The following is a 27,197-nucleotide window of genomic DNA, read 5'->3' on the forward strand; positions in this document are numbered from 1 at the left end:
TATTGTGTTGAAAGTCTGAATGGTTTAAAGGGATGTTTTCATGTGCAGTTCCATCTCAACCTTACACAAACAGATATGCAGTGAATAAATCGATTTTCAATCAGTTTTTTGTGCCAAAGAGTTAAGAATAAACATTGAGGCTCTTTAAATGTGTACATACATTTTAAATTTTAAATTGTCCTTTGTGACTGTACAAAATAGACCAGCAAATATTGCAGTAAGCATATTACGAGGGAACGCAAAAGAAAATTTTTTCCCATGTCCCCTAGAGGGATAAGTATGATGATTATCAAGGCTTCTGAAAAAATATTTTGTAGACAATTTAAGAACATCCTCATACAGATGGCAAATATGCCCAGAAAACGCTGTTTGTTGATGTTTAACGTTTAGAGAAGTGTTAGTTTTCATTTTTTGACTCAACGCTAATTGGAGCCAATTCTGGTCAATTCTACCGTGAAAAGCCGCAAACAAATTTCATCAAGATTACTGCATAAAATAATCTGACCAGAGATCACATCCGGTTTGATTTGCAGGCCAAATTATGAAATCTTCTAACATTTTCACTTGCTTAGCTTAACGATTTTTCAGTTCCAGCATTTCATAGTATCTTAGATTAACTACTTATTATATATTAATCTTCCAAATTTCCTCTTGTGCCTAATCTGAAGAAGTACAACGTCCAGCGATTAAAATATTTATGTGATTGATGCTGGGCGATATGGCTGAAAAATATATCACAATTTAAGTGTTTCATATCATGTCTCTAAGTCACCTCTCGTCTGTGTTTCCTGTGCAGGTGGTGCGTTTGTGTCAGAACCCCAAGGTGGCACTGAAGAACAGCCCACCCTACATCCTGGACCTGCTGCCGGACACCTACCAGCACCTGCGCACCATCCTGTCCAGGTACGAGGGCAAGATGGAGATCCTCGGGGAGAACGAGTATTTCCGTGTGGTCATCGATAACCTCACCAACAAGACGAAGCAGACCATGAGCCTGTTCAAGGAGGCCAAAGAACGGATGTACGAGGAGAACTCCCAGGCCAGGTGGGCTGACACAAGAAGCGCTGTGAGGCTGAGCAACGTTTGGATGAGTGACAGATGATTCAGAGCTAATCACCCTTTCATCCTGGAATCCAGGACATAAAATGAGCCTTTAAGATCGTGACGGCAAGATCATTCCTAATCTGGCTCTGCTGCTGTTTTCTGACCCGTTGCATAATCTGAGTTTCACCTATCAGGTGTTTCTCTACAGTAAGGCTCCAGGTAATTGTAATATTAGCAGTCGATTAATTGATCGATTTATCAGATTTAAAAATGGGACATTCTACAGATTTTTCATTTAACTACTTAAGCTTTCTTTATACAATATAGGCAATACATTAAAAGATGCAAAAAATCATTCAGTTCCTTTTTAATTAAGAAAAGAAAAAAATTTATTGCTTAAAATGCAATATCTCAGCATTCCTTTAATAGATCTAAACCAAGTGAAGCTAAAAATATGCTACTTTTGGAAGTTTTTTAAATGTTGATTTATTTTCTGTAGTTTTGGCTTAATTAATACTTAATGAATAAATGGAAAGTCTATTATAATAATCAATTAATCACATGATAAATTAAAATGAGCTAGATATTTTCTATTATGATTATTACGTAATTTTTATTTGAAGGACAGTGTTATTCACAGAGACGTCATAACCCTCTTTATGTATGGTTTTGGTTTAAGTTGTTTATATTTCCATTTTATTTATTGTTTTTGGTTGTCATATTTTATTTTGGATATTTAAAATATCTTCCAGTGCCAGTGTTGAGTGTTGTTTGGTTTTTGTATTATTATTCCATTGTTAAGATTTTGCTTGAAAATGGTCTCAAAACAAAAATATTATCGTTTATTGCAATAATGAATTTATCATTCAGATTAATACATGGTCAGCTTCCTCAAGAACATCATTGCTAAAGAAACTGGCTGTCCACAGAGAACTTTATGCAAAGTTTAGTGGGAAGAAAAAGTGTGGTAGAATGAAAAGGATTGTGAAGCAGAGACCCTTCGGGAGTTTTGTGGAGATTCAGCGGCTTGCAGCTGGAGTCACCACACACAGTCTGCAAGTGTCACATTTCTGATGTGAAGCCAGTCCTGGAGCAGAGACGAGTCAGAGGAATCTTACCCGGGGTAGAAATTGGCAAAGGAAATGCAAATTTAGGATTTCTCAGAGACTGAAGGCAAAGTGGAGAGATGCAGAATCTACTGTGCTTAAAGTCCAGATGATCTGGGTTGCCATGTCATCTGCTGGTTTTGGTAAACTGAGTTTTCTGGAGTTTACAGTCAACACAATAGTCTAATGGGAGAGTTTAGAGAACTTCCTGCTTCCTCCTGTTGACAAGCTTTAGATGCTGGTTTCATTTTACTTCTGGACTTGGTACCGACTCGCACTGCCAAAGGTACCAGTCGCTTTCCACTACAAATGTATGCAAAACTTTGTCTATATTCTCCCTAAGATGAAAAAAAACACAATTTTACAGTTGCAGTGTTTCCATAAAATAAGAAATGCGATTAAAATCGCACATGGTTATCCATGTTTGTTCACACAATAAGTAATTAAAAAACATGGTAGCAACAGAGGTAAACACAAATTTGATATTTAAAAATTACAGTCTTGAGATGGACCAAAATATTAAGTTATGTAGAAATTTTGCCATTTTAAGAACCAACCAAAATAAAAATAATTCATATAAATAAGAAAAATAAGCAAAAGGGGAAAAAAAAATCCAAATCAGTTTCTTTCAATATAAAACTTATAAAGCTTTAACAAAACTTCTTGGTGATTTATTTATTTTTTTGTTAAAACATGCCTGTTCACCATTCAGTGGTTACTCAAAGTGAGTATCCAAAAATTTTACTCAAGAGTAGCGATACTTCATAATAAAATTACTCCAAAAAAAGTAAAAAATTCAGCATAGTGAAAATTACCCGTCATAACAAATTTTGCTGGATGATAAATTGCCACAGAAGTTATTGAAATAAACAATTATATTGTTGTTTTGAGAACATTTTGAAGTAATATAGTGGTAATGGCATTATAGTCGAAGAATACACTCTCAAAGATCAATGAGCTTTAAATTCTAATTAACATTTAACACTGGAACTGGAAGACATTTTGAATATAAAAAATCTGTAGAAAATAACAAATAAAATGAATTATGAAGTCTCTGCAAACAAAGTTGTCCTTTAAAAAAAGGAAAAGTTGAGATCAAAGCATGAGGCTGAAGATTTTTATCATCCAATTTTTGGAAAAAATAGAAAATGATAAACCATTCAAATGGAAATCAAATGTAGCTACTATGATAAGATCATTTATTTGTCTCCCATGGGGTTACTGAGTAAATGTAACAAGTTACTATTCAACTTTGCTCGTGTAATTAAAAAAAAGTGTTTGTAGTGCAATTTTGCGAAGTGTATACTTACACAAATTGGCCTTTGAACAAATTTATTCTTATAATTAGAAGTTGCACAATTATATAGTGGGTGGAAATCCAGCTACTTCCTGCTTTAGTCGCTATGGTAACTCTGTGACTGACTGGCCAATAGACTGACCTAACCTGACCCACATAGAGAATATCATAGTTGTCAAAAGGCAGATGAGAGACATCAGAACCGCGGGCTGGTCTGCTCAATTCCACGCCTTAACCAGATACTGTTGAGTACATGAACATAATGTTCAGTAAGATACCATTCTGCATTAGAAATCCTTCTTTAAAATAGCTCTGACGCAATATTGTAATTTTCTGAAACTAAATTTTGGGTTTTCATTATCAATTAACCAATGCTTAAAATATAATTCAGTTATCTCTCAGAAAGTTGTTTTTGACTTGAACCGATCTTTCTAACAGTAACCTCTCAAATCTCCTCCTGCTAAATCAGCTCTGCAGTAAAGTTTTTGTTCATTAACGTAAAGTTGTTCAACCTCGAAAAAAACACTGTGATGTACAGCTGCTTAAAAGTCAGATAACAGACCAACTGAAGTGTCACAATCACACCAACTTCCTGTATTTCTCAGAAAAGCATTAGCAGCAAAAGTTCATCCTTCCTCTGACACAGATTTTATCGAGCATTTCCTCCTCGGTTCTCTGTAAATGCGTCAGTCCTGTTAACTGAACCACAGAAGAACTTTTATTTATTCCTCAAGTCCACTTGTCACTCAGTGAAATAATTGAGTGACAAGTCGTCCTAAATTAGGACTTTAATAAAAGTTGTCCTAATTTAGAAACATTTATTCGCTAAAAGCTATTTTCTGTTGCTGAATCTTTCTAATTTAATCGTTCTCAGAGTGTTTCCTCCAGACAGTCATGGTGGATGTACTCTGGTGGGAGGTTTGTGGCTCAGCTGCAGCTAGCTTCAGCTAACCCGTCTCTTTTGCTGTTGCTACTCCCTCAGGAGGAACCTGACCAAGCTGTCTCTGATCTTCAGTCACATGCTGGCTGAGCTGAAGGCCATCTTTCCCAACGGTCTGTTTCAGGGGGACAACTTCCGGATTACCAAAGCTGATGCTGCTGAATTTTGGAGAAGGTCATTTGGAGACAAGTGAGTTTCTGTTTTTAATAGAGAACAGGGAGGAGTCATTATTGTTGTTTTAGCTCTGTTGGAGTCGGGTTCTGACAGTCTGCTGGACTCTGAGGATGTTTTTCCACATATGGATAAGGGTGAAAAAAAAATGGACTTCCATAAGTTTAGGTTGATCCTTTCTTTGATCCCTCCATCCTTCCTGGATCCGTCCTTTGATCCTTCCTTCCTTTGATACTTCCTTTTCATCCTTCCTTCCTGCATTCAATCAGTCCTTTGATCCATCCTTCCTTTCTTCCTTTCATCCTTCCTTCCTGCCTTTGATTCTTCCTTCTTTTGATCTTTTCGTTGAACCTTCCTTTGCTCCTTCCTTTGATTTTTATTTCCTTTCTTCTTTTGAGCCGAACTTTATTCATCCTTTGATCCTTCCCTCTTTCCTTTGATCTTTACTTCCTTCCTTCATTTGTTTCTGACTTTGATCCTTCCATTTAATCCTTCCTTCTTTCCTTTGATCTGTCAGTTGGTCCTTCCTTTGTTCCTCTTTTGATCCTTCCATCCTTCCTTTAATCACTCCTTTGATTCTTCCTTTCCTTGATCCCTACTTCTCATCCTTCACTCTTTCCTTTGATCATTCCTTTTTTCCTCTGATCCCTCCTTCTTTCCCTCTATTCGTCCTTTGGTCCTTCCTTCCTTTCATCCTGCCTTCCTTTCTTTGGTTCTTTCATCCTGCCTTCCTTTCTTTGGTTCTTTCTTTCTTTCTTTCTTTCTTTCTTTCTTTCTTTCTTTCTTTCTTTCTTTCTTTCTTTCTTTCTTTCTTTCTTTGTTTCTTTGTTTCTTTGTTTCTTTCTTTCTTTCTTTCTTTCTTTCTTTCTTTCTTTCTTTCTTTCTTCCTTCCCTCCCTCCCTCCCTCCTTTGATCCCTCCTTCTTTCCCTTGATCCGTCCTTTGGTCCTTCCTTCCTTCTTTCCTTCCTTTGATTCTTCCTTCTTTTGATCCCTCCTTTGATACTTCCTTCCTTCGATATCTCCTTTGATCCTTCCTTCTTTCCTTTGAACCCTTCTTTGATCCATCCTTTGGTCTGTGCTTTGACCCTTTCTTCCCTCCTTTGATCCTTCCTTCATCGATCTTTCCATCCTTCCTTTGATCCTTCTTACTTTTATTAGCTTTCTATCTATTCTATCTTTCATCCTTCAATCTGTTCATCTGTCATTTCCTTTTATCCCTTCGTCATTAACTCATACTGTACTTTAGGGTCAAGGGTTAGAAAAAGGGCAGCTAACAACAGGACCCCACACATCCTGGACACAACCTGTTTGCCAACATCAACTGCCAAAGAGACAGTTTCTTATGAACATGTCACAACCTGCCTTTTCTATTTTTTTCCTCTATGTAAAATATGACTGTACAGCTTGTTTTATCTTTATTTATTTCCTCTAAGGTTTCTACATATATATATATATATATATATATATATATATATATATATATATATATATATATATATTTATTTATTATTATTATTTTTATTAATTTTAGATTAGTTACAGCACAAAGAACAAAAGAGAAACAAGGTGTCAGTCTCCTCCTCCAGTCTATTAAGAGAGAAGAGGAAAAAACAACAAAAAACAGGCAAGAATAAATAGAGCTGTAAAATACTAAAATAATAGAGACCAAGCAGAAAAAACTCAAGAGGGACCCAAAGTGTCAAAAATGTATCTGATTTGTGATTAAGATCATGGGTCAGCTTTTCCAAAGGAAGGATGACAGATATCTGTGTGTGCCACATATTTACTGTGGGGACATATGGTGAAGTCCATTGTAACAATATACACTTCTTGGCAAGAAAATATACAGAGCTGTAAACAAAGATTTTGAATGTGTATCCAAATGGTTAGGGGATACATTTAGAAGATAAAACACAGTCGGACAAGGAAAAGCAAACACCCAAAACCTTTTCGGTCACAGAATGGACGTCCCTCCAAAAGGTCTGTAATAAATCACATGACCAGAATAGATAGAAAAACGTACCTCAATGCATCAAATATTTGCAGCACAGATTGGAACGGTTGGGGAACATTCTCTGGAGATGAACAGGGGTATAGTAGGATCTAGAGAAAGTTTGAAATTGTGTTCATGTATAGAAATAGAAGTACTCTACATTTATATTTAATGTCTGTATGCTATGAACACTTGAAACCGAAGTCAGATTCATAGCGAGTTAACACAATTCTGATTCAGAAAGCCTTAACTTTATATCTCTGTTTATTTCCCCTCTGTTTATGTATTTCTGTTTCAGAACCATCGTACCCTGGAGGATGTTCCGCCAGGCTCTCCATGAGTTTCACCCCATAAGTTCTGGTTTGGAAGCCATGGCACTGAAGTCCACCATCGACCTCACCTGCAACGACTACATCTCTGTTTTTGAGTTCGACATCTTCACCCGACTCTTTCAGGTGGGGCTTTCTGAGCATGTCTGAGCTGTAAATTAGTCGAAAGTAACCTTCAGTTATTGATATGTTTTTATTTTGATGCATTTTTGTAGCCGTGGTCGTCTCTTCTGAGAAACTGGAACAGCCTAGCAGTCACACATCCCGGCTACATGGCCTTCCTGACGTACGACGAAGTCAAGGCTCGGCTGCAGAGATTCATCCACAAACCTGGCAGGTGAGACTCATGTGACCTGAGGGCTGTTGGGTGTCGGCTGAAGCTTCTGGGTTGAGATATTTGTCTTTTCTCTCAGCTACATTTTCCGGCTGAGCTGCACTCGGCTGGGACAGTGGGCGATCGGCTACGTGACAGCCGACGGAAACATCCTGCAGACCATTCCCCACAATAAACCGCTTTTCCAAGCCCTCATTGATGGATACAGAGAGGGATTGTGAGTCACATTTTAACATTATGTCAAATCCTCCAAAGATATTTATTTTTAAAGTGTAAAATGTACTTTTTGCACATTTTTGTATTACCATAAACATAAGAACAAAATAACACTCCGTTGTTTTGCTGGCAATAAATGTATGTTTTTCTTGGTGTCTGGAAAATGGGCCATTTCAAAAACCTTCTGAATGTAACAAATCAGCAAGCACATATTTCAGCATCTGTTTGCAGCCATTTTCACATGAGAGTATAAACGTTGAGTTTGGGGCTGTTGTGGAAAAAATTATTACCAAGCACTGTTCAGGTAAAATCACTCAATCAGGTTTATTTATGAATTGTGCACAACTCAGAGAGCTTGTAGGACAATCAATCATGAAGCAATTCTGGATGGAAAGCTCTGCCAGGCAGAGACAACACATGAGTTTTATACCAAGGATAAGGAATTCAAAACAATTGGGTGAGACAGTCTGGTTCTCATGCAGCTGTGGGAAACAACTTCCAACCTTGTACATGTAACCCAAATCGTTCTTTTGGTGAGAGTTCACAAGCATTTCATATAACATGATCAGCAGATGTTAACTTATAGTAATTGTCCACCACAGGATATGGCCAGCAGCAGCTATTTGGTTTTAAAGTGACAACACACACTAAAACAGCTCATTCTTCGAAAAAAAATTATTCTCATCAGAATAGAAATTGTCTATCTCATTTTAATGTATTTTGCCATTAATTGATTAATTGCAACATACTTAATTGGTAGGTTGTTGAGACTCAGTTCTTCTTTTCTCATTTTTCCAGGAAAGATTTCTGAAAATCCTCTTAACAGCAACACATTCAGCTTTTTTTTAAGGGTTGAGCAGAGTCTTGGTTCACAATAAAAACACATCCTAACGCTGACATTCAAAAGGTTTTGAATGTCAGCATTCAAAAGGTGTTCAATTATTCTCAAATAAATCTTTTACAACAGATTAATAATTTATATTTTTTCTATTGGTTGTGGCTTCACTCTGAGTCATTACTGACTGTTGCAACCCTCAGTCCATCAGTTAGTAGCCAGAAAGAACAAGATACGTAAGCACAACGATGCATGAGAAGCCTCCCCTCTTAGTACGTTTTTTTTTTTTTTACTTTGAAGTGTCTTGCGTAATGAAGTTAATATTTCCCTGTGATGCAGCTCTGTCTTTGTGTAGTGGTAACGTCTCTAAACTCTCTCGATCCTGTCATTTTTGGTTTCGTTCGTCTTTCTCAATGCATCAGCATGGCGTACCACTTCCCCCTCAGACGCCACAATAAGAGGATGTGCGTCTGCTCCGACTTTAATGACCCGAACGACTGTCTGAATTCTTAAAACTTGCTAAAGTTTTCATTCATCTAACTATTTAAGTCCATACCACCAGCTTTAATGTGTTTTGTTTCAGTTTTATGTGAAGTGGAGAGAAAATTGTGTGACTTTCTGAAGGGCATTTTTAGAGGCAGAGGTCCGATTTCAAGGTGTTAAATTACAAAGTCAAATTTCTGAAACTGAAGGTAACATAGTAACTTGACTGTGCTCTAAAATGGCACTATGGAGTTTCATTTTTAACAGAAGTAAGGAAAATGTTTCTGAGTGAAATTCGGTGGATGTGGAATTAGAATTGCACCTGTGTGATCCTGTTGGTGTTGACGCTTGCGGTTGTGGTTTTCTAGCTATCTTTTCCCAGACGGCCGTGCGCAGAACCCAGACCTCACGGGGCTGTGTGAGCCTTCTCCTCAGGACCACATCAAAGTTACTCAGGTTTGGTTTGTTTCTCACTACGAAGTACATTCAGGCATTCATTATCCTGCGGAGATGCAGCTGGCAGCTTTATGGTCATCAAACAGAAGCCTTGTGAGTGTTGAACAGGAAGTTTTACTGGTGATTTTCTGGTCGTTGTCCCTGCAGGAGCAGTACGAGCTGTACTGTGAGATGGGCTCCACCTTCCAGCTCTGCAAGATTTGTGCCGAAAATGACAAAGATGTGAAGATTGAGCCCTGCAGACACCTGATGTGCACTTCCTGTCTGACCGCCTGGCAGGTGAGGACGTCGACTCCACTGTATAAACTTTGGTCACATCGGTATGCGCTGATAATCTGATTGTTAGTTTGCTTCCTGGTAGGAATCAATGTCCAGCTGTGTCGGATTTGGGTTGTTTTTCCTTCCAGTTGACTACCTTAAAGCAGTAAAGATCATTTCACGTTTTATTAGATTGAGGTAGCGGGTTCTGTTTCCTGCAAACAGAATCCGCACAATGGTCAAATAAATGGTTTTCCCTACATTTTATAACGGTAAATGTTGAAGAAGGTAACTAAATATTTTCTGTTTTTGAAAAAATAAAAAATAAATCTGAAAAACATTTTCTATTTTGACAAATTACAGTTCACACACAGGACCAGGTGGGGCTTACCTTCATCTGGTCAATTCTCTAAACTTAAGCACCTCTTGTCTGGTCAATTCTCTAAACTTTAGCACCTCTTGCTAACCAGTTATTAATCAATTAATCCAAAAATAAATAGATCAGCCTTACACTGCATTGATAGGTTAAGCAGAAAGGACAGTTTTTTTACACATTGAACTGTTTACATCAGGGGTGCCCAAAGTCGGTCCTCGAGGGCCGGCATCCTGCATGTTTTAGTTCTCTCCCTGGTGATGGTAACAACGTCCTCAGCAAGTCAATGTTCTTCTTAGGCCTTCTAACGAGCCATTGTTGGATCCAGGTGTGTTAAACCTGGATCCAACGATATCATTAACAAAGGGAGATATTTTTTCATTATCCTCTAGATTTTTTTTTGTGAAGAATCAAAGTAATCCATCTTATTTAGAGCATTAGCAGCTTTATTGTGTGTTTGGGTTTAATTGTGAACCTTTGCAGGAGTCAGAGGGTCAAGGCTGCCCATTCTGCCGCTGTGAGATCAAAGGCACGGAGCCCATCGTGGTGGACCCCTTCCACCCCAAGGCCAGCGGGGCTTCCTTCGCCGGCTTCCAGGGCTCCAGCCGAGCCGAAGCAGCAGCAAACGATGAGGAAGAGGATGACCGCCTGGAGGACCATCTGGTCATGAGCAGGCTGGCCTGCAGTAGTAAGGTACAGCCTGGAGCTCTGGTTCTCTCTGCTGTCATGGTGGATCTCTAAAACTGTCTCTGTGTCTTTAAAGGTGGAACGTCCGGCGTCTCCAGTGTCTCAGCTGCCTCCGGTGCCTCCACGGCTGGACCTGCTGCAGCAGAGGTCCGTGCTGAGTCAGGGCGCCACAGCCAAGGTGCGTTTCCATGCAGACCCCGGGTCGACTGGCTGGCCTGCGGATGGTTTCTACTGACAGCTCAGTCAGAGCTGTGTAAACACAGCACAAAGTAAAATGAGGAAATGTTTGATGAAGCTGGCCTTTGTGCTGCTGCCCTGTGGCTGCAGCTCTATCAGGAAGTAAGAAACACAAGAGGGACTGTTGTTTTTCATGAAACTTATCCACAGGATTTGACTACATATCCCAAATAAATCTCCCCCAAAAACATGCAAAATTCTCAACACGAAAGGAGAGTTCTTTTTATTTTTCCCTTTAAAGATTCTGAGAAAAAAACTGTTGCACATCTTTGATCAAAGAGTGAAGAAGTGAAGCGTCCTTACTGTATTTACTGGGAAAATGTCCTAAATCAATTCAATAACTAATCACAGAGTTTATCTACTAAATGGAGAAAAAAAACAACCCTTTTTTATATACAAAAGAGAACACCAGTGAGATGTTGCAGATGCTAATATTTGGTTCGGAAGTGTCTTCAAAGGATTGAAACCGCTCCAGCTCATCTTTCCTTCCTCTCAACTTTCTTTTAGTCTTTTTGTATACATCTGTCTGTGAACAGAGACATTTAGCAACAGTGTTTTAGGTGAGTAACTCTGCTGGACAGCAGCATTTCATTACAGAAAATCACTTTTTACTCGTATCCATAGGGTGTCTGCACGTCCTTAAAAAATGTTCATTTATCTACAATCAAGGCCTGAAAATGTCTTAAATTCATAAAAGAAATGCAAGTTGATCTTAAATAAGTTAATCGTAGTAATTAAAAAAAGTAATCACAAACATCTAAATATTTTCAAACAAGTGTTTGAGTCGCATGTAGACGTGTTTATTCTGTTCTGTGACTTGAGCCGGTTGTTTCATCAGAAAATGTAAATTTATTGCACAACGTTCATCTTGGCCTCTGGCTCTCATGTCTGTTGGCGATTCATATGATGTTGCATGCATTTTGTGCAAAAACTCTTGGCTCTAATACAATATAAAATATGCAATTTTCTTTTGTACATTTCTGTCGTGAGAAGGGTTTTAGATTTCATTCAGAATATTCTAAAAAAGCCTCATATTTGAGTTTGCAAAACAAAACTTTCAGGCTAGCATAATTTTGGGTTTTTGTTTGCTGTTCATAAGGATGTGAGTTATCTTGCAGTATAAAATTTGAAATATATCCCTCTGCAATAAAACTATTTAACTTTTTGAATTAAGTTACTGACATAAATGAAAGTTTTAGTAATTCCTTTCTTTAATATGATGCTCTTGCAAGTATCAGAACCATGAGTATAGTGATTGTCTGGCGTTTGTGTGTTTTAAATATTAACTTATTTGGTGTGAAATAACAGAAATGTTGTTTATATTGTTGTATTTGTAAACGGACTGAACCAGTTTACATTCCTGCATCTCCACGTCTCCTGCGTGTTTATAACTCCAGCACCGTCTTGTGTTTACATGCCAGGTTGCGGTCACTCACAGAGACAAGCCTCTACCTCCCCCCCCTGCTGTGAGGGAGCTTCCCCCTCCGCCCCCCCCAGAGCGACCCTCGGTCCCCGTCCAGGACCCCAGGCTGCAGAGGAGACCGCTGCCTTCCACCCCTGACCAGCCCGCCTGGGCGGCCAACTACATGGTTCCTCGGCCTGCCACCAAGGCCTCCCTCCCCCAGAGCAGCAGCACCAACGGGGAGGGCACCAGGCCCCAGGCAGCCACCAATGCCATCTACTGCCTGTCCGCCAGGTATGCAGCTCTGCTCGTGACTTAAACACAAAACCAGGATTTGAACGAGTTTTTTTTCCTGCACTTTGGCTCCCCCTCGAGGTCATATTTAGAGCTGGACTTTAATAAAACATCCTTGGAAAACTGTAGAAAGTACGAAACGGAAATTATTTAACAGCAGTTCAGCTCTACTGCAGTTTCATCACCGTAGTTTAAAATATGTATTTGTAAGTCTCATTAAAAACTAGAAAATTGCTGTTCCTTGCGAAACAGTTGTGAGAATTCCAGTCTGCTAAATTTTATATATTTTATATGGAGCCCAGTGGAGGAAGGGAGGTTTTTAAAGAAAACCGTAAAACTTATGCCTGAAAAAATTTATCATAATATAATTGTTTCATATCAAAAGATGATTATTGATGAGTTGTTTTAAATATATGAAACGCTGTCAAACTGGTGAGGTGATGTTTCCTGTTTTATCTGCTGTTTTTATTTTTAAGCACTTATGAGGCACAGCAGTGAGAATGCTGAATGCATTGATAATCCTTGGTTCCCATTTGTGCAGGTCTCTGACTTCGTCGGCGGCCTCAGCTGGAGAAAAGCCATCATCAGACAGTGAGGAGAACGAGTACATGAGTCCCACCTCCCTGCCGGTCTCTGGCGCCCCGTGGGTCATCGCGGGGTCCTTGGTGCCCCCGCCTCCTGCCCAGACAAACAACCACAACGACGTCAGGTAAACAAGAGGGCTGGTTAGTCAAACCAGGTTACATTTCAGGGCCAACATCACCAAGCAGATCCCTTTGCAACTAGAAGGCATAGAGAGTGACAGATCTGTTGGCTCTTCTGGTACAAGATGTGTAAAAAGTCTCTCCAGGTTATTCTGAGAATTTTAGACATTCTTTTTATTTGAGTTAAATTGGAGGAGAAAATCCTGCTTCAGCCACAGGTTATAGATTGTTATGCCTCTTGAAGAGTGATGACGAGGTTAAGTAGAGTTTGACTTTGTTGAACATAGTACAATAAAATAAGAAACAAATGATGGCTTTATATACAAAGAAAATGCATTTAAAACTAAAGCAAACTAAAGAAGAACAGTAAACTATATTTACACATTCAAAGGAAAGGCGGGATTTTTCTAAGATGTTCTCTGTACAATTACATTGCAGCAATAAAAGATGCATTTATTTGAAGTGTAACTAACCCTCCTGTGAAAACAAAACCCTGCTCCCGGCAAAAATAAAAGTATTCCAACAAAGTGGGCGGGGCCAAGATACATTGAGGGGTGTGGCCACGTGTGATGATGAGCAGGAGAGGATTGAGTGGGGCTGCGGCAACTTTACTATATTTAGTGACTTTTCAAATTACTCTCGACTTTTTATTAAAAAAGTGATTAAGTAGAAATCAGAGGAGACTTATGGCAGACGTTCGCTAATGCAACTCCTGATTTGCCACCACCAGGTGGCGTGTGTCGGCGTGAGATGTTTATTGTCCATGTCGAACAAACTTAGATCTCAGCTGCTCTTCAGTGTGAGGAAATATGAGGTCAGTGAGAGAAACTGCAATTTTTAACACAACTGGTCCTGTTGTTGCTTCTCTGATGAACTTCAGCCAGCTAATCTGGGTTGCAGATGCTTCTGTCAACGCATTGAGAGTCATAATAGAGACCACATATTATTAGAGAAACTTTGTCTTCCTCTTTTGGTTAGGAAAGAAAAATAAAACCAGTGTCTCTTATACTTGTATCCTTTAATTTTACTTTCTTTGTCATTTAACATTTATCATATGTCTACATTATTAATCAACGTACAAGATGAATAAACCGACTCACCGGTTGAGTTCATTGGTTTCTAAATGCATTAAAAAGTTGACATGTACTACACATTGTGAGCAGCAGGGGGCTCCACTGCTCCGGCTACGTTTTAACCCTCCTGAACCCAGTGAACCCCCTTCTTAAATAATTTAAAGAAGATGAAGAAGATGCAGAGGTTTTGAAGATGAATGCAGCTGGAGAACAGCCTGTCCCTTTGATGAAAGGATGAAGGAGTGCAGAATGTTTCTGTTGATCATGAGAAGAACAGACATTTCTCCTTTAACAAGAGTTGGATTCACAAAGCTGCACTTCTTGCTCAATTGTTTTGCACTTTTTGTGTTTGTGCTTTTTTTAATTTGTTTTTGCATGAGATCATTTTAAGAAAGCTACACATGTGCAAATAAATTTGAATGAAACGTGGAATTAAGCACACACAAGGGAATACCAGACTCCTTCCTTGACACGCCACATTTAAATATGAAAAATAAAGATAAGGAAGCCGTGCATGTTTACATCTCTGTGTGATTAAAAATCGTGTCTTATCGCAGGAAGAGAAGATGGTTGGTTGGAGATGCTCCTAAATGAGGTGGAAAAATACAATTAGATGTGATTTATGAGTAAAATCAAACTATTGTCCATTTATGTACACAATTTAATTGATCACACACCCTGTTCTTGTAAGTGATTACAGAAGTGTGTCAGGAAAAGGCTGAGGTGTTGTAAATTTTACTAATGTACTTTGTAACATAACTGATGTTAATGCTATTTCAGTTTCACCACCAGGTTTCAGCAGATGGTATTTTATTTCCCATGTAAAACATCAACGGTCTGAAAATCCACCTATAGAGTCGAGGTATAATTACCACAAATAAGCATATAAAAATAAGAATTAAACTGGGTTTTGCTAAAAAAAATAAATGGGTGAATTTTACCCAGAGTTTAATGTCAAGTTGGCTGCTTCCGAGAATGGTGGATCCATTAAGAGAAACTAAATATTTAAAGCAAAGTGGGTAAATTAAACTCTTTATTACAGGACTGATTTAAAAAAATTGTGTTATGTTTAAAAAAATAATAAATTTGAAATAATTCTACTTAAATCCCCTGGTAAACTGCCTCAAGCTGTGTTTTTATGTTTTTTTTTCTTACATCTGTTTTTCCTTACAGTGAGGGGGGCGACGACGACTCTGATGACCCTCAAGTGTACGAATCCATGTTCAACATCCAGAGTCAGGCCGGCTCCTCTGACACAACGCAGGCCTCTGATCTGGGTAACCTGCTTCAGTTCACTTTCACAAGCGCTTTGATAAATATTTATGGGAAGCCATCTTTGCTGGCGTGCGTTAAGAATAACTGATCTGCACAGCAGCGTCAATAGAACACTTTATAACAAAACTCAAAATTGATAGTATGACTTTAATAATCTAATAATAGTATGACTATCAAATTGATAGTTATACTATCAATTTGATAAAAGCTAAAAATTTAGCTTTTAGCAATTTGATAGTATGACTATCAAATTGATAGTGTGACTTTAATAATCACACTTTCCTCATTGTGATAGTGATTACATAAATATAACATATGTACTTATACTTTGTGTACAATTATTAGGCAAGTGAGTATTTTGGCATTTTTTAGCAGATTTTCTATCTGCTCAGAATGAGTTGTTTTAGGGCCTTTGTCACTTTAAATCCAAATTAGCTGCTGGCCACGCCCCCAACTCAACATTTACACTCACACATGAAAATGACTGCAAACAGATGTGCAATTGTACAATCGTACATCTTTGAAAAGCAGAAATGGAGCCTCCTGCATAATCAACAAGAATGCAGCAAGTGGTGCCTGTATGGTAAGTCAACAAGTAAACACTTGTCTATTCCAGCAGCCATAGTACAGCGCATACAGCGGTAAAACCAGCTGACCAAACGGATTGGAACTCCACCGGGGTTGCTAGGTAACGGGGCAATGCCTGTCGAATGTGACTTAATGGGAAGGTTTTGAAACAACTCATTCTCCAGACCCCAGAAAAGATTAACTCACTGCCAAAAACCAGCTTGGGTTGTTTTTAGAAGCACCGTAGAACCAAATTGAAGGATTAAAACATGCAAAATTAGAATTTTGCATATTAGATACCCTTTAAACATTCATGTTTGAGGTTTATTTAGGATTAACAGAGCGCTGGAGTTGGTAATTAATAGAATAATCTTCTTTAAAAAAAAAAACTTGCCTGATAACTGTGCACAGTGTATGTCCACTCTGTGTTTTTAAGGTTGTTTAGAATAATGCAGCTGTGTATCTCATAGTTTCAGAGTGGCTGGCTGCCTTTACTTGAAGCTGATTGTTAACGCGTTGTTTGGTCTTCCAGAACTCGACCAGCTTCCAGCTGCGGCCTCCCAGGACAAAAAGGAAGACAGCGAAGTAGAGGACGTCTACGAGTTCGACCGTCCCCGCCCGGTGGTACCCCCCGCCCCCACCCGACGGATCCTGTCTGAAATCAGTTGTCCCTCCGCAGCCTTCAACTCGCTCAGCATGGACGCCTCAGTAGAAGCCGGTAAGTCCAGTCAGCCCCTGGTTCTGAACTGGTTTCTGAAAACAGTTATTTAGAATAGTAAGAAAAACCCCAGAAATTAGGAATTTATTTTTAAAACTACTCTCTGGTATTAGTTTATTTAGCTTTTAGCATTTTTTTCTTCAGTAAAGTCTAGTCCTTATTATAAAACGTAATGATTTAACAACATTGGCCTTTATTTATTTTTTTTTACCTTTCAGTCACTCTGAGCTCCTCCTTTCACATTTAAATGCAGCAGGTTATCATCAAACGCATTCATAAAGTCAGAGTGTTTTTTCTTTTGTTTACTGTCTGCTGTAAACCTCGACAAGCAGCGCCCTCTGCTGGAAGGAAAGTAAACATTCAGAACCAGGTTCTCATATGGATAAAGTTTTCTTTGAAAGTTACTTTAATGCTTTGCAGTTTTCCTGAACCTGGTATTTATTAATTATTTGTACAATAACTGTATTATAGAAATCTAAGACCAGGAGAAAAGCCTGAGTTTTCTGAGAACAATTTTTCATCCATGTTGTCCAGTGTATTTAGATTTTTTGTTTCCAAAAAATACTGATTAACTGATCTAAAAAAACAGATTTGATCTTCCCAAATATGTCTTAAAAACCTCCCAGACACACAAGCTATTTGATTCTGCTCCACAGAGTAGACTCATCATAAAAACGCTCAATAATCCTGTTTTTATTGTAAAAAAAAAAAGAAAAAATGAATAATAGAAAATTATTCTCGGTGATAAGTAAAGGCTTAAAGTGACTCAAGTAAAATATCTCATAATAGCAAAACCACTTAATTTAAAAATGAATTACAATAATGTAGTTTTAATTTATAAACAGTATTGCAATTTAACTATAATAATCAAATATATTAGTTTTAATACAAATATAATTTGATGGATTTTATGACATCAAATGATAATGTTTAAAAGAATTGAACCAAACCTAATAAAATTACATTTAAAGAAAGCCGTGTTTTAATGATAATAATTTTAAACGTTTTGTATAACGCACCATAATGGCATGTAAAGGCTGGAATCAGGTTTAGCCCACAAACCAATCTGATTTACTCGCCATCAGGAAAAGTATCTGTGGAAAACGTCCACTTTTGGCTTCCGTAAATTGCCATGTCATTGTTTCCTGAACTGATTTTTCTGGGTTTTCCCAGGAGCGTTTGCCGAGTCGGACCGGCCGCCCCGGCCCCTTCCACGCAGAGCCAACTCCGACCGCCGCCCTCGACCCTTGAACCGCGACCTTTCCGCTCCGCTGCCCGAACTCCCCGGTCCATCCTCCGCCTCGCCGCCTCCTCCTCCTCTTCCTCCTCCTCCACCACCTGCTGCCACCACCGTCACCGCTGGCAACCAGGCCCTGAACGGTGAGATCGAATGTCTGATATCCCAAGGCTACTCCATGCAGGACATCCAGAAAGCGCTGATGATCGCCCAGAACAACCTGGAGACGGCCAAAAACATCCTGCGTGAGTTCGTCTCCGTCCCCTCCACGGCCCACATCGCCACATAGTCACTCAGGTCCTGCTCCGCCCCCCAATCCCCTGTCTCCGCTTTGTGCCATTATTGTGGATAGCATTTACCGAGCACTTTTCCGCGGGAAAACACCAGATCTGAAGAAAAACATCCAAAGTTAATTGTAATAGACTGCGTCAGGTATTATTTGCTTTTCTAAAAGGATTTTTTTTTGTGACGGATCCTGAAGCCTCAACAGTTACTCTACGCCGCCCCCAGCTGGAAATGGAAGGAACTGGATTCCCCATCAGCTGATTGGTTCATCTCTTTCGGCTTAAATGATCTGAAACGTGTTAAAGGAGCTTTGTGAAGCCAAACTTTCATCATGTCGCTGTTCAGTTCGCTGCTTCTCTGCAAACTGTGGTGTGCAAATCTGTAACTAATCAGAAATTAGTGAGTAGAAGTCTGTGGCGTGCTGCAGAGTTGTGGCTCCATTTCCCATCACCTTCTGGGTCAACAAGTACTTTAATCTTTGAGCACTCTCCTCACATATTGTACTGTGTGTAGAACTAACAATAGCGGAAATTAATTCCATTTTAATTATGTTTTCTAACATTTTCCAGTTTATTTTGTGGAAAATCGGGCAACGGTGTCTCTACATTCAGGTTTGACTCATTGCCAACGTATCGGTGGAGGCAGGAAGTCTAGAAAAAGTGAATCCCCGATTATCAAGTGGTTTGAAGAGGCAACTAGTAGAGGAGTCGACGAGCACCACTGTTTCAATGTGTATGTTCACACAGCAGGAAAATATGACTCAAATCCCAATTTTTTTTCTTTTTTTTTGGCCAATATGCGACTTTCTCATGGAAGAATAAACAGCACAACTCTGATCTTTTCACCCCAAGATAAGTCATAATTGTTCCACTTATCTGTGGGACTAAATTATATCAGATATTTTTCAAAGCGTCAGCAGTAGAAACAGTCATCTTATTCAACTTTTACATCATAATTCTGCACCACAAGAAGTCAGATGCTGCAAATCTGGACGTAAACAATGGCTGAAAATTATAATTATGAAATTATGAAAGCCGTCTGTGTCAGTGAAGCGCATCACATCACAGTCCACCACTTTTAGTTCCAACTTCACATCCAAACAGAGCTGTGCTCTTGTCATGTTCTCGTGACGATGCGGTCGACTCTGAAGAACTTTAAAATTGATCGGTAGACACCGGCCATTATTACTGCTGTAAACAGAGCACTGCTGTGTGACATAAACGAGTAAAACCAAGGTAAAACTCACAAAGTGCTTCAACAAGCAAAATAAATACAAAGAAAATTAAGCAAAAGCAGATTTAAAAAGATATGTTCATGTCTGTGCACATGGCTTACTTTGGGACATGAGCTGTTCACACAGAAAACTTATTGCTGTCGCACTTAATTAGTAGCTTGAACGACCACGCAGAAAAAATAAATCAGGTTTCAATAAAAAAAGAAAATTTAAAAAAATTTCGGAATTGAGCATCAGGACCTGCTGTGTGAAAATCTCCCTGCAGAATCCTGATTTGTCGTCCAGACCCTGCAGGCCTTTTTAAAGTAAATTAAGAAGCAGAGCTGGCCTTTCCATCCTGCAGGTCAGCTTCAAATGATTTCCGTCTCAGCTGCTTTATGTCAAACACTTTCTAGAATAATAGGACAGGTCTGCTCCTACCTAAACGTCCTGTCCCAGACTGATCTACCTCACCGGGCTTTGAATCCCCAAGCAGATTATGGACAGATTAGAAACCTGGATGCGTTCCTGACTGATGAACGAACCTACATCCACTTCCACTCGCAGGCAACAGATCACAACCTTCCATTCACATCACCCAGTTCCCAAGAAACTGAATCCCACATGTGAGTGACCCACAAATATCCACAGAGAAGCTCCCACTCTCTCTACAGAGTGAAAACGGAGAGACGAAGCCAACAGTCGTGCTCCATGAAGTCAAGGATTCCCCAATAAGTCATTTAACAGGAAGGATAGGCCCATATCTAGTCCAATAGTCTATTAAAGTTAAATGAGTGCCATGGATCTGTCTTGAAACACTGTGAAGGTTAGTGAAATAACGCACTACAGCTCCAACATGGATTAACTAAACTAATCTCCCCTAAAATCACCACAACTTTATCATTTATTTGTAAACCTGTGTCTGACTCGACTTACACAGCAGTCACCCAACATTCACCTTTGAGGGAAAATGATCCTTTTCTGTCCTAAAAGTTTTTCCGAGTACCTTTTAATGACATCAGAGATGCGTTCCCTTAAAGTTTGTCACGTAAAAAGAATCGGCATCATTATAGTTATTCCTACAAGTTAGCATCCAGCACAACACTAAGCTAGGTCAATGTTAGCATGTTTTCTCTCTCTTCTGATGCGACTTGTTGAAAATTCAGGCTTTCAATTTGGTTCCGGTTAATCGTGTGCAAATGAAACTTATTGGAAAAGGATGTTTTCAGCTTTGTGACTTCAGCGCATTGAGAGACTTTAGCAACTAGCATTTCAGCAGAATCTTTAGTGTTGGACGTGCAGAAGACTGACCGGAGCAGATCGAGGGGAAATAGTCAGACTTCGACTTCAGACGGACCAATTAGTGCGTCTCTACTTTGTAGGCCATTTATCAGCTGCATTTGATTCTGCTTTTTGAATCCAATTCAATTTTACTGCAAAAAAGCAAGAAATCTTACCAAGTATTTTTGGTCTAGTTTTTACTGCAAATATCTTGGTACACTTGAAATAAGACAAAACTAACAAACTTTTCAGCAAGATATAGTAGTTTGTTTTAAGTCAATAATTCTTGAAAGTAGACAAAATAAATTCTAGTTCCACTAGCAGATTATTTCATTTATGACATTGGAAAATGTCTTGTTATATGTGAAATAATCTGCCAGTGGAACAAGTTACTTTTTTAATCGGTATTAAATAATGATTTACTTAAAACAAGCCCTTATATCTGGCTGAAGTTACACAGTTGAAATAACACAAAACTAAGATATTTGCAATACAAACTAAAGCAAAAATACTTTTTGTTTTTGCAGTGTCATCGGCTTATATTAGAAAAAATCATAATGACGTGACCTGTGGTAAATAAAAATAGGTTTTGTTTTTCTGCTCTGTGTTCAGATTTTAGCAAACACAATCCTCAGATTATGACATTTCTATCTGAACAACAAGGTTTTATTAAAGGAGTTGCTGCTGTAGCATCAAAACGTCCGTGTAGAACTGTTTTTATGCTGCATTAAACGACTGGAGCCACCAGAAGTCCAAGTGGCATTGAAAGCTTGAATGCAGGTTATTTAAATAGTTTAACATCGATATCAGTTCTGCAGAGACACTGCAGTGATATTACATCTGCAGCACCTTGTGCAGCCCTGGTTTTAATGTGACCTCACCTGTGACCATCCGCTCGGACTTTAAGTCATTCCACATGAATGTGCAAATGTTTTATTACGCTTTATTGTTTTTTACTAGATTGTAGGACGGAGCATTCCAAAATGTTTCTGGAACAATGACATTTTTGCCCAAGCCCCAGTTTTACACATTTAAGATCATATTTATATTTTGTTGTGGCTTCATCCTTTCTTCTGTTTGGAGCAGATGTGTTTCATCTGCAAGGCTTCATGGGTAGTGGCTCAGATTATCAGCAATTTATTGTTTATTTATTCTTTTTTTTTTGTGAATTTAAAAATTGTTCAACAGAAAATTTTTAGAAAAAATAACTTGAAAAAAGACTTAAATTTACTTCTATTGTATATTATTTTTCAAATGCCATAGTAGCATCTTTATTAAGGTGGAGAAAAACTGATTTATAAAGCTTTGAACTTGTTCTCAGGTGTGTGAATCCTCTAGTATAAATTGAGCCTCTGGGATCTGAAGATTTCTAGGTGGCGCCAGAGCACAAACGTCACACATTTAATTTTTTTGTGAAAAGGAGAAAAGTCCAGGTTTCCAGTCTGTTTTACTGAACTCACGCCATTGTTTGTAAAATTAGATTTAATGTCGAGCAGAAACTCACTAAGGATGTTTTCTTGTGACCCCTGCTGGTCGTTGGGAAGAATGCAGATTTTACATATACATTTTGCAAATCTGTGGGTCAGATTTGAAACTGTTTTAGAGATTTTAAAAGGTCAAAATGTACTTTTTCCCCACTGCAAAGCAATATAAATGGAGTAAAAAGTGAATGTCGGTACAAAGAAGGTATTTAAATGGGAAAAATTACATCACAGTAGCTGCGTTTCCATCGACCATGTAATTAATTGGAATACGAAAATTAAATTTACTAAATGGAGCTACCCCAATTTAAAAAGAAACAGATGTTTTTCGGTCAAGAATTTATGGATTCTCACCGTATCAAAATTAAGGTGATGTGAAAATTTGAAATGGAAAAACTTTTCGCATCACACGAGTCACATGATCAGTAACCAGATGTTACTGCTGGCAGAAAAGACAAAGAAGACAACAGGAAGTTGTTGGAGGATGATGGATGCTTTTTGCCTTTCTTTAATGGAAACACAGCAACTGCGAAATTGTTTTTTGATATTAGCAGAATATTAACAGTGTTTTGCGTATACTTGTAATGGAAACGCAGCTACTGTTATAAGCCTCTTTTATCTGCTGTGAAAAAGTATTTACACCCGTATGGATTTTGTTCAGTTTCTTGTCAAAGCCGTCATCAGTGATGATGTCAGACAAAGAAAACCAGAGAATGAAAAATTCAGTTTTCATTTATTAAAGAAAAACTGATTTGTCATTAAGCTTTTTTTTTTTCCTGAATTCTGCAGGATAAATACATCAGTAAATAAAATTTATAGGTTAAATGTTCTGAAATCCTTGGTAAGAATACTTCCTGATATAAAATTGTGTAAGCAGAGGGTGGCTGAAGTGTCCTTTTCTCTACACTGAGGTTTAAACTGGTTTTAGTGGGAGAAGGTGAATTATTGTGCCTCCTGTCAGTCACAGAACTGGGCGAATCGCTCCATTTCCGTCTGGACTCTCCTCTCCCCCTCATGTTGTCGTTTCACTCCACATCTGAACTCTGAGAGCAGAACCATCAGTGACTTGGTGTCGGTTCCCGTCTGCTGACTTCTCTCTGTGACTGTGTGTGTTGGTTTACCCAGTTAACTGGCCTTCGTCAAATGGAACTTGCCTACTAAAAACTCGTCGCTTTATTACCTGTATAGATACGATTTTATTTATTGTCTTTTTAATATCCTCTGCATTCATTGTGCCGCCATGTTTTCATGCCTAAGCCATTAAGATTTTTAATTAAACTGTATTTTTCTTTAACCTTTGGTGCGTGTGGTTTGTTCAACAGATATTTAATGTATGCTTTTGTGCCTCATTGCAAACCTGGAAAATGGTGCGTTCAGGGACCAGTCCGTTCACTTATTTCTATTTTTGGTTATAAAATAACAATAAGAGTATAAAAAATAAATTATTTTCTGCTTTGGGATATTAATTGTAAAGGCCAACCGAGTAAAGTCACCTCTGTTTATTGTAACAACCTCTGAGGTTATATGATTTTATTTTGGTAACTTGTTTGAGAATGTTTCTATGGTAATGGAACACAATTCTACCCTCAATACAGAAAAAGGATAAAAAGTCAACTTTAGCTTCAGTTGATAAGGAAGCAAGGTTAGTAACTAGGATGAAAGTATATTTGAGTAACTTGAAACTTCTGTGATTTTTAACTGGATTATTTGTTCTTGCCTAGCTCTTACATTCATTATTGAACTAACAGTGCTGGCCGTCTAAACTGAAATTAGTGGAAATAAACTGTTTCATACTTGAAAGGCAAAAACAAGATCTACAAAACAACTTGTATAAATTCAATGCCATTATTCCACGACAAGTAAAATCTACAGAAAACCTACTTCATACTTCCATAAAAACTACATTGTACATGGTACAAAAATGATCTAAAAACATCTTGTGCTGTGGTCTAATATTTGTCCTGCTGATATTCTCTTTGGACCTAAAGAGGAACAATCCAGAGTCAGCATGCAGCTTCAGTTGTTACAGCTAGACACTAATGATCAGGCCTGACCGACTCAGATCTGAACCTTCAGAGTCACATAAAGACAATTACAAAGTCGGTCTTCTGTCACCTGAAACAGAACCAAACATGGAGAACCAACATTCAGTTTATTAAACAGAAGCCGAACGTTTCCTTTCCCCTCACAAGTCCATAAGCTACCAGGAGGTCACATATCTGAGCAGAAAATGTAAAACAAAACTCGATCTGAACCGTTTTATGCCTTTAAACCCTCTGAGCTGCTTCATCTCGGTCGTTATTGAGCCGTCGTCACCTGGAGGCCTGCAGGCTCTGCGCCGAGCGGCTGAACTCAACGTTTGTTTTGCAGCTTTAAATTCTTTGCAGATGTGTTTTCTGTCCAGGAAGGAAATCTGAGCTACCGTTCGGAGTGCTTCCCAGTTTGCGCTGACAGCGGTTTGGAAGCGCTCACTTCTACACAGACACACACACACACACACACACTAGACACTCGAAAGCTCTGCAGAAACAAGTCAAGGCCTTTTCTTTAGGTGGAACTTTTATTTGGCATCTTGTAAAAAAACAAAAAACAAGCATCAAAAGAATCACATGTTGAGCATTAAATTTACAGACATGTAGGAAAGATAATCAGTTTCAAACTCTGTTTTCTCACCACTGAACAAATAAAGATTCACGGATCCAACCAGAAATCTGTTCAAACACTGACGGCATCGCTTCTCGTCATTCAGCGAGACATAAAAAAAAATGAAAAACTGAAAATACTTCACTACGAATTTAAATGTTGCAAGTCATCAGGGCAGTGTAGCACTCTTGGCAGCAAAAGAACCCTTTCAAAATAAAATACACAGTGAGAAATATTCACAACGCCAGCCTTTAGAAGGAACCCAGCAGTATTTTTTTGCATGTTTTCTTTGCCTGTTTTAGATTAAACCTCAGTTTGTGGTTCCATCCACTATAATTACATCCGACTCGCAGAGCGGCACGACCGCTTTCCTGAAATATGAAGCCGTCAGCTAAGAAGAAGAAGGTTTAAACATAAGAAGGTTTTTTTTACTTGTTTTCTAAAGTGGACATCTTAAATCTTTCCTTGTTTGTTTTATGAAATATATCAAATAAAAAAGTTTGGGGAAAAAATTTTTGAAATCCAAACTTTAAATTGGTAAATAATAATAAAAAAATATCTTGTGGTTGGGTCAGCTTTTTGACGTTAGTGTAAACTAGGATTGAATTTAAATTTGTCAAAATTAGATGAACTTCTCTAAATTTAAATTAACCTAATTAAATGAATTATGATAGAGACATTTAAGATGAAAAATTTAACCATTTAAGATGGATTTTATAAAAGAACAAAAAATCTTTCTTTTGTTTCCAAACACTTCAGATAAAGGAAACCATGAACCTTCTTGTGTTTATCACAGTGATCTCTCTGTATAAAAGCATCGTCAGTCCAAACTGTTGTGGTATGAAACATGCAAAAACACATGGGACCTTCAGGCTCTGACCAATCAGTGGCAATACAGAGAAAAACAGTTTCAAAATAATAAAATAAATTCAGTGTTTGATGTAAAAAATAAAAAAACAGGCACAGCAGATGTGTAACTTTGACCTGTTTGAGCTTCAGGAGGTCTAGCAGGTCTCTAACCTAAGCATATTTACAAACAGTACAAGAACGTGACAGCAGTTTGGTAAAGATGGCCGCCAGTGAAATAATCACTGGCGGTCCTGCAGAGCAGAAAATAAAATAAGCTGTTTTGGTCGAATGTAGGAGGAGTTTTTACAACGTTTGGTCTCCATCAAGTCCTGCTTCAAATCTCACCTGGACACTAAAGTAAAAACTATAGAAAACATGCACACGAGCCAGACGCTGCTGTGAAATGGAAATCTGAGCCAAAATATCTTAAATAACAAAATATATATAATATTTACACTTTCATAAAAAAAGAAGGATGATTCACCATCGTACAAACACTAAACAACAGCAAACAGCTGAAAACTAATGAGGGAACTGAATGCTGAAGCAAAGACTCATTCAGAAGGTACAAATCTGTACAAACACACCTGGGAAATGTGTGTTCTGTGTGTGTGCGTGCGTGTGTGTGGGAAAACCTGCTGAATACTGCTGAGAACAAAAAATGAAGGGAGGAACAGGGAGGGAGCGTCCAGACAGGGAGGAGGTCAGTGGGAACGTTCAGGGTCTCCTCCGGGCCAATAACCTCCGTCCGGATACTGCGACCCGCTGCGGCTCCACACGACCTTCAGAAGTTTTACTGCACAGACGGAAGAGAAAGTGAGATTTACTCAAATCATTCAGGAGAGGTCAACTCCACAAGACTCAGACGAGATCCCAAACATTTAAAACAACAGCTTTCACTCAGAAGCACGTTTTCACGACGGATTATTGAGCAAAGAAAGAAAGAAAGTGGCAACAGAGGAGTACATTTCCACTAAAAAAACTGAATTTTTTTTATTGAAATGTTGGAATTGTTTGATTTACAATAAAACACTTCTGACATTCTTGCAGGTTGAAAAGTGATAAACTAGCAAGAACAAAATTGAGTTTTTCATGATTAAAAGCAAAAATTTACAATATTAAAAGTTCTATTTTCTTGTATTAACTTGTAATATGCTATTTTCAGTCATGATGATGTTATGTTGATTGTTGCTATGGTTTCTCAGTTCTGTTTTTTCTCTCTTTCTGTAGGTGTAAAAGCAGACTGTTGACTTGTATTCTCTATCCGTTTTTCACTCTTCTACTCTGATCTCCTTCCCCTTGAAACCTTTTCCTCCTCCTTCCTCTGTTTCTTTTCCGTCTCTTTCACATTTGAAATAAACCCAACGCAATTTCTAGTAAAGTTTTATATCTATAAAATAAAGTGGCGACACTTC

General features: G+C 38.4%; 2 protein-coding genes across 4 annotated transcripts in view; one reads left to right on the forward strand and one right to left on the reverse strand.

The window, feature by feature from the left end:
* LOC103476312 (E3 ubiquitin-protein ligase CBL-like) overlaps positions 1 to 23,584 on the forward strand; it is a 29,381-nt gene extending 5,797 nt beyond the window's left edge. Inside the window, exons 2-15 of the mRNA XM_008428557.2 lie at positions 797 to 1,044; positions 4,430 to 4,576; positions 6,851 to 7,007; positions 7,097 to 7,218; positions 7,295 to 7,432; positions 9,118 to 9,205; positions 9,353 to 9,484; positions 10,320 to 10,529; positions 10,600 to 10,701; positions 12,182 to 12,456; positions 12,998 to 13,165; positions 15,407 to 15,510; positions 16,608 to 16,793; positions 17,967 to 23,584. Coding sequence (XP_008426779.1) covers positions 797 to 1,044; positions 4,430 to 4,576; positions 6,851 to 7,007; positions 7,097 to 7,218; positions 7,295 to 7,432; positions 9,118 to 9,205; positions 9,353 to 9,484; positions 10,320 to 10,529; positions 10,600 to 10,701; positions 12,182 to 12,456; positions 12,998 to 13,165; positions 15,407 to 15,510; positions 16,608 to 16,793; positions 17,967 to 18,319 — 2,430 coding nt within the window. The 3' untranslated portion in view covers positions 18,320 to 23,584. The remainder of the gene's footprint in view (positions 1 to 796; positions 1,045 to 4,429; positions 4,577 to 6,850; positions 7,008 to 7,096; positions 7,219 to 7,294; positions 7,433 to 9,117; positions 9,206 to 9,352; positions 9,485 to 10,319; positions 10,530 to 10,599; positions 10,702 to 12,181; positions 12,457 to 12,997; positions 13,166 to 15,406; positions 15,511 to 16,607; positions 16,794 to 17,966) is intronic.
* A 1,247-nt stretch (positions 23,585 to 24,831) lies between these two features.
* Positions 24,832 to 27,197, reverse strand: part of mcama (melanoma cell adhesion molecule a) — a 59,468-nt gene continuing 57,102 nt past the window's right edge. For all 3 annotated transcript variants that reach the window (XM_081615440.1, XM_008428554.3, XM_008428553.3), the window contains one exon: positions 24,832 to 26,578. In XM_081615440.1, the coding sequence (XP_081471566.1) occupies positions 26,576 to 26,578 (3 nt within the window). In that variant the 3' untranslated portion in view covers positions 24,832 to 26,575. The remainder of the gene's footprint in view (positions 26,579 to 27,197) is intronic.

The sequence above is a fragment of the Poecilia reticulata genome, chromosome 14 (assembly GCF_904066995.2).
Source record: "Poecilia reticulata chromosome 14, P_reticulata-male-v2, whole genome shotgun sequence".
Lineage (NCBI taxonomy): Eukaryota > Metazoa > Chordata > Actinopteri > Cyprinodontiformes > Poeciliidae > Poecilia > Poecilia reticulata.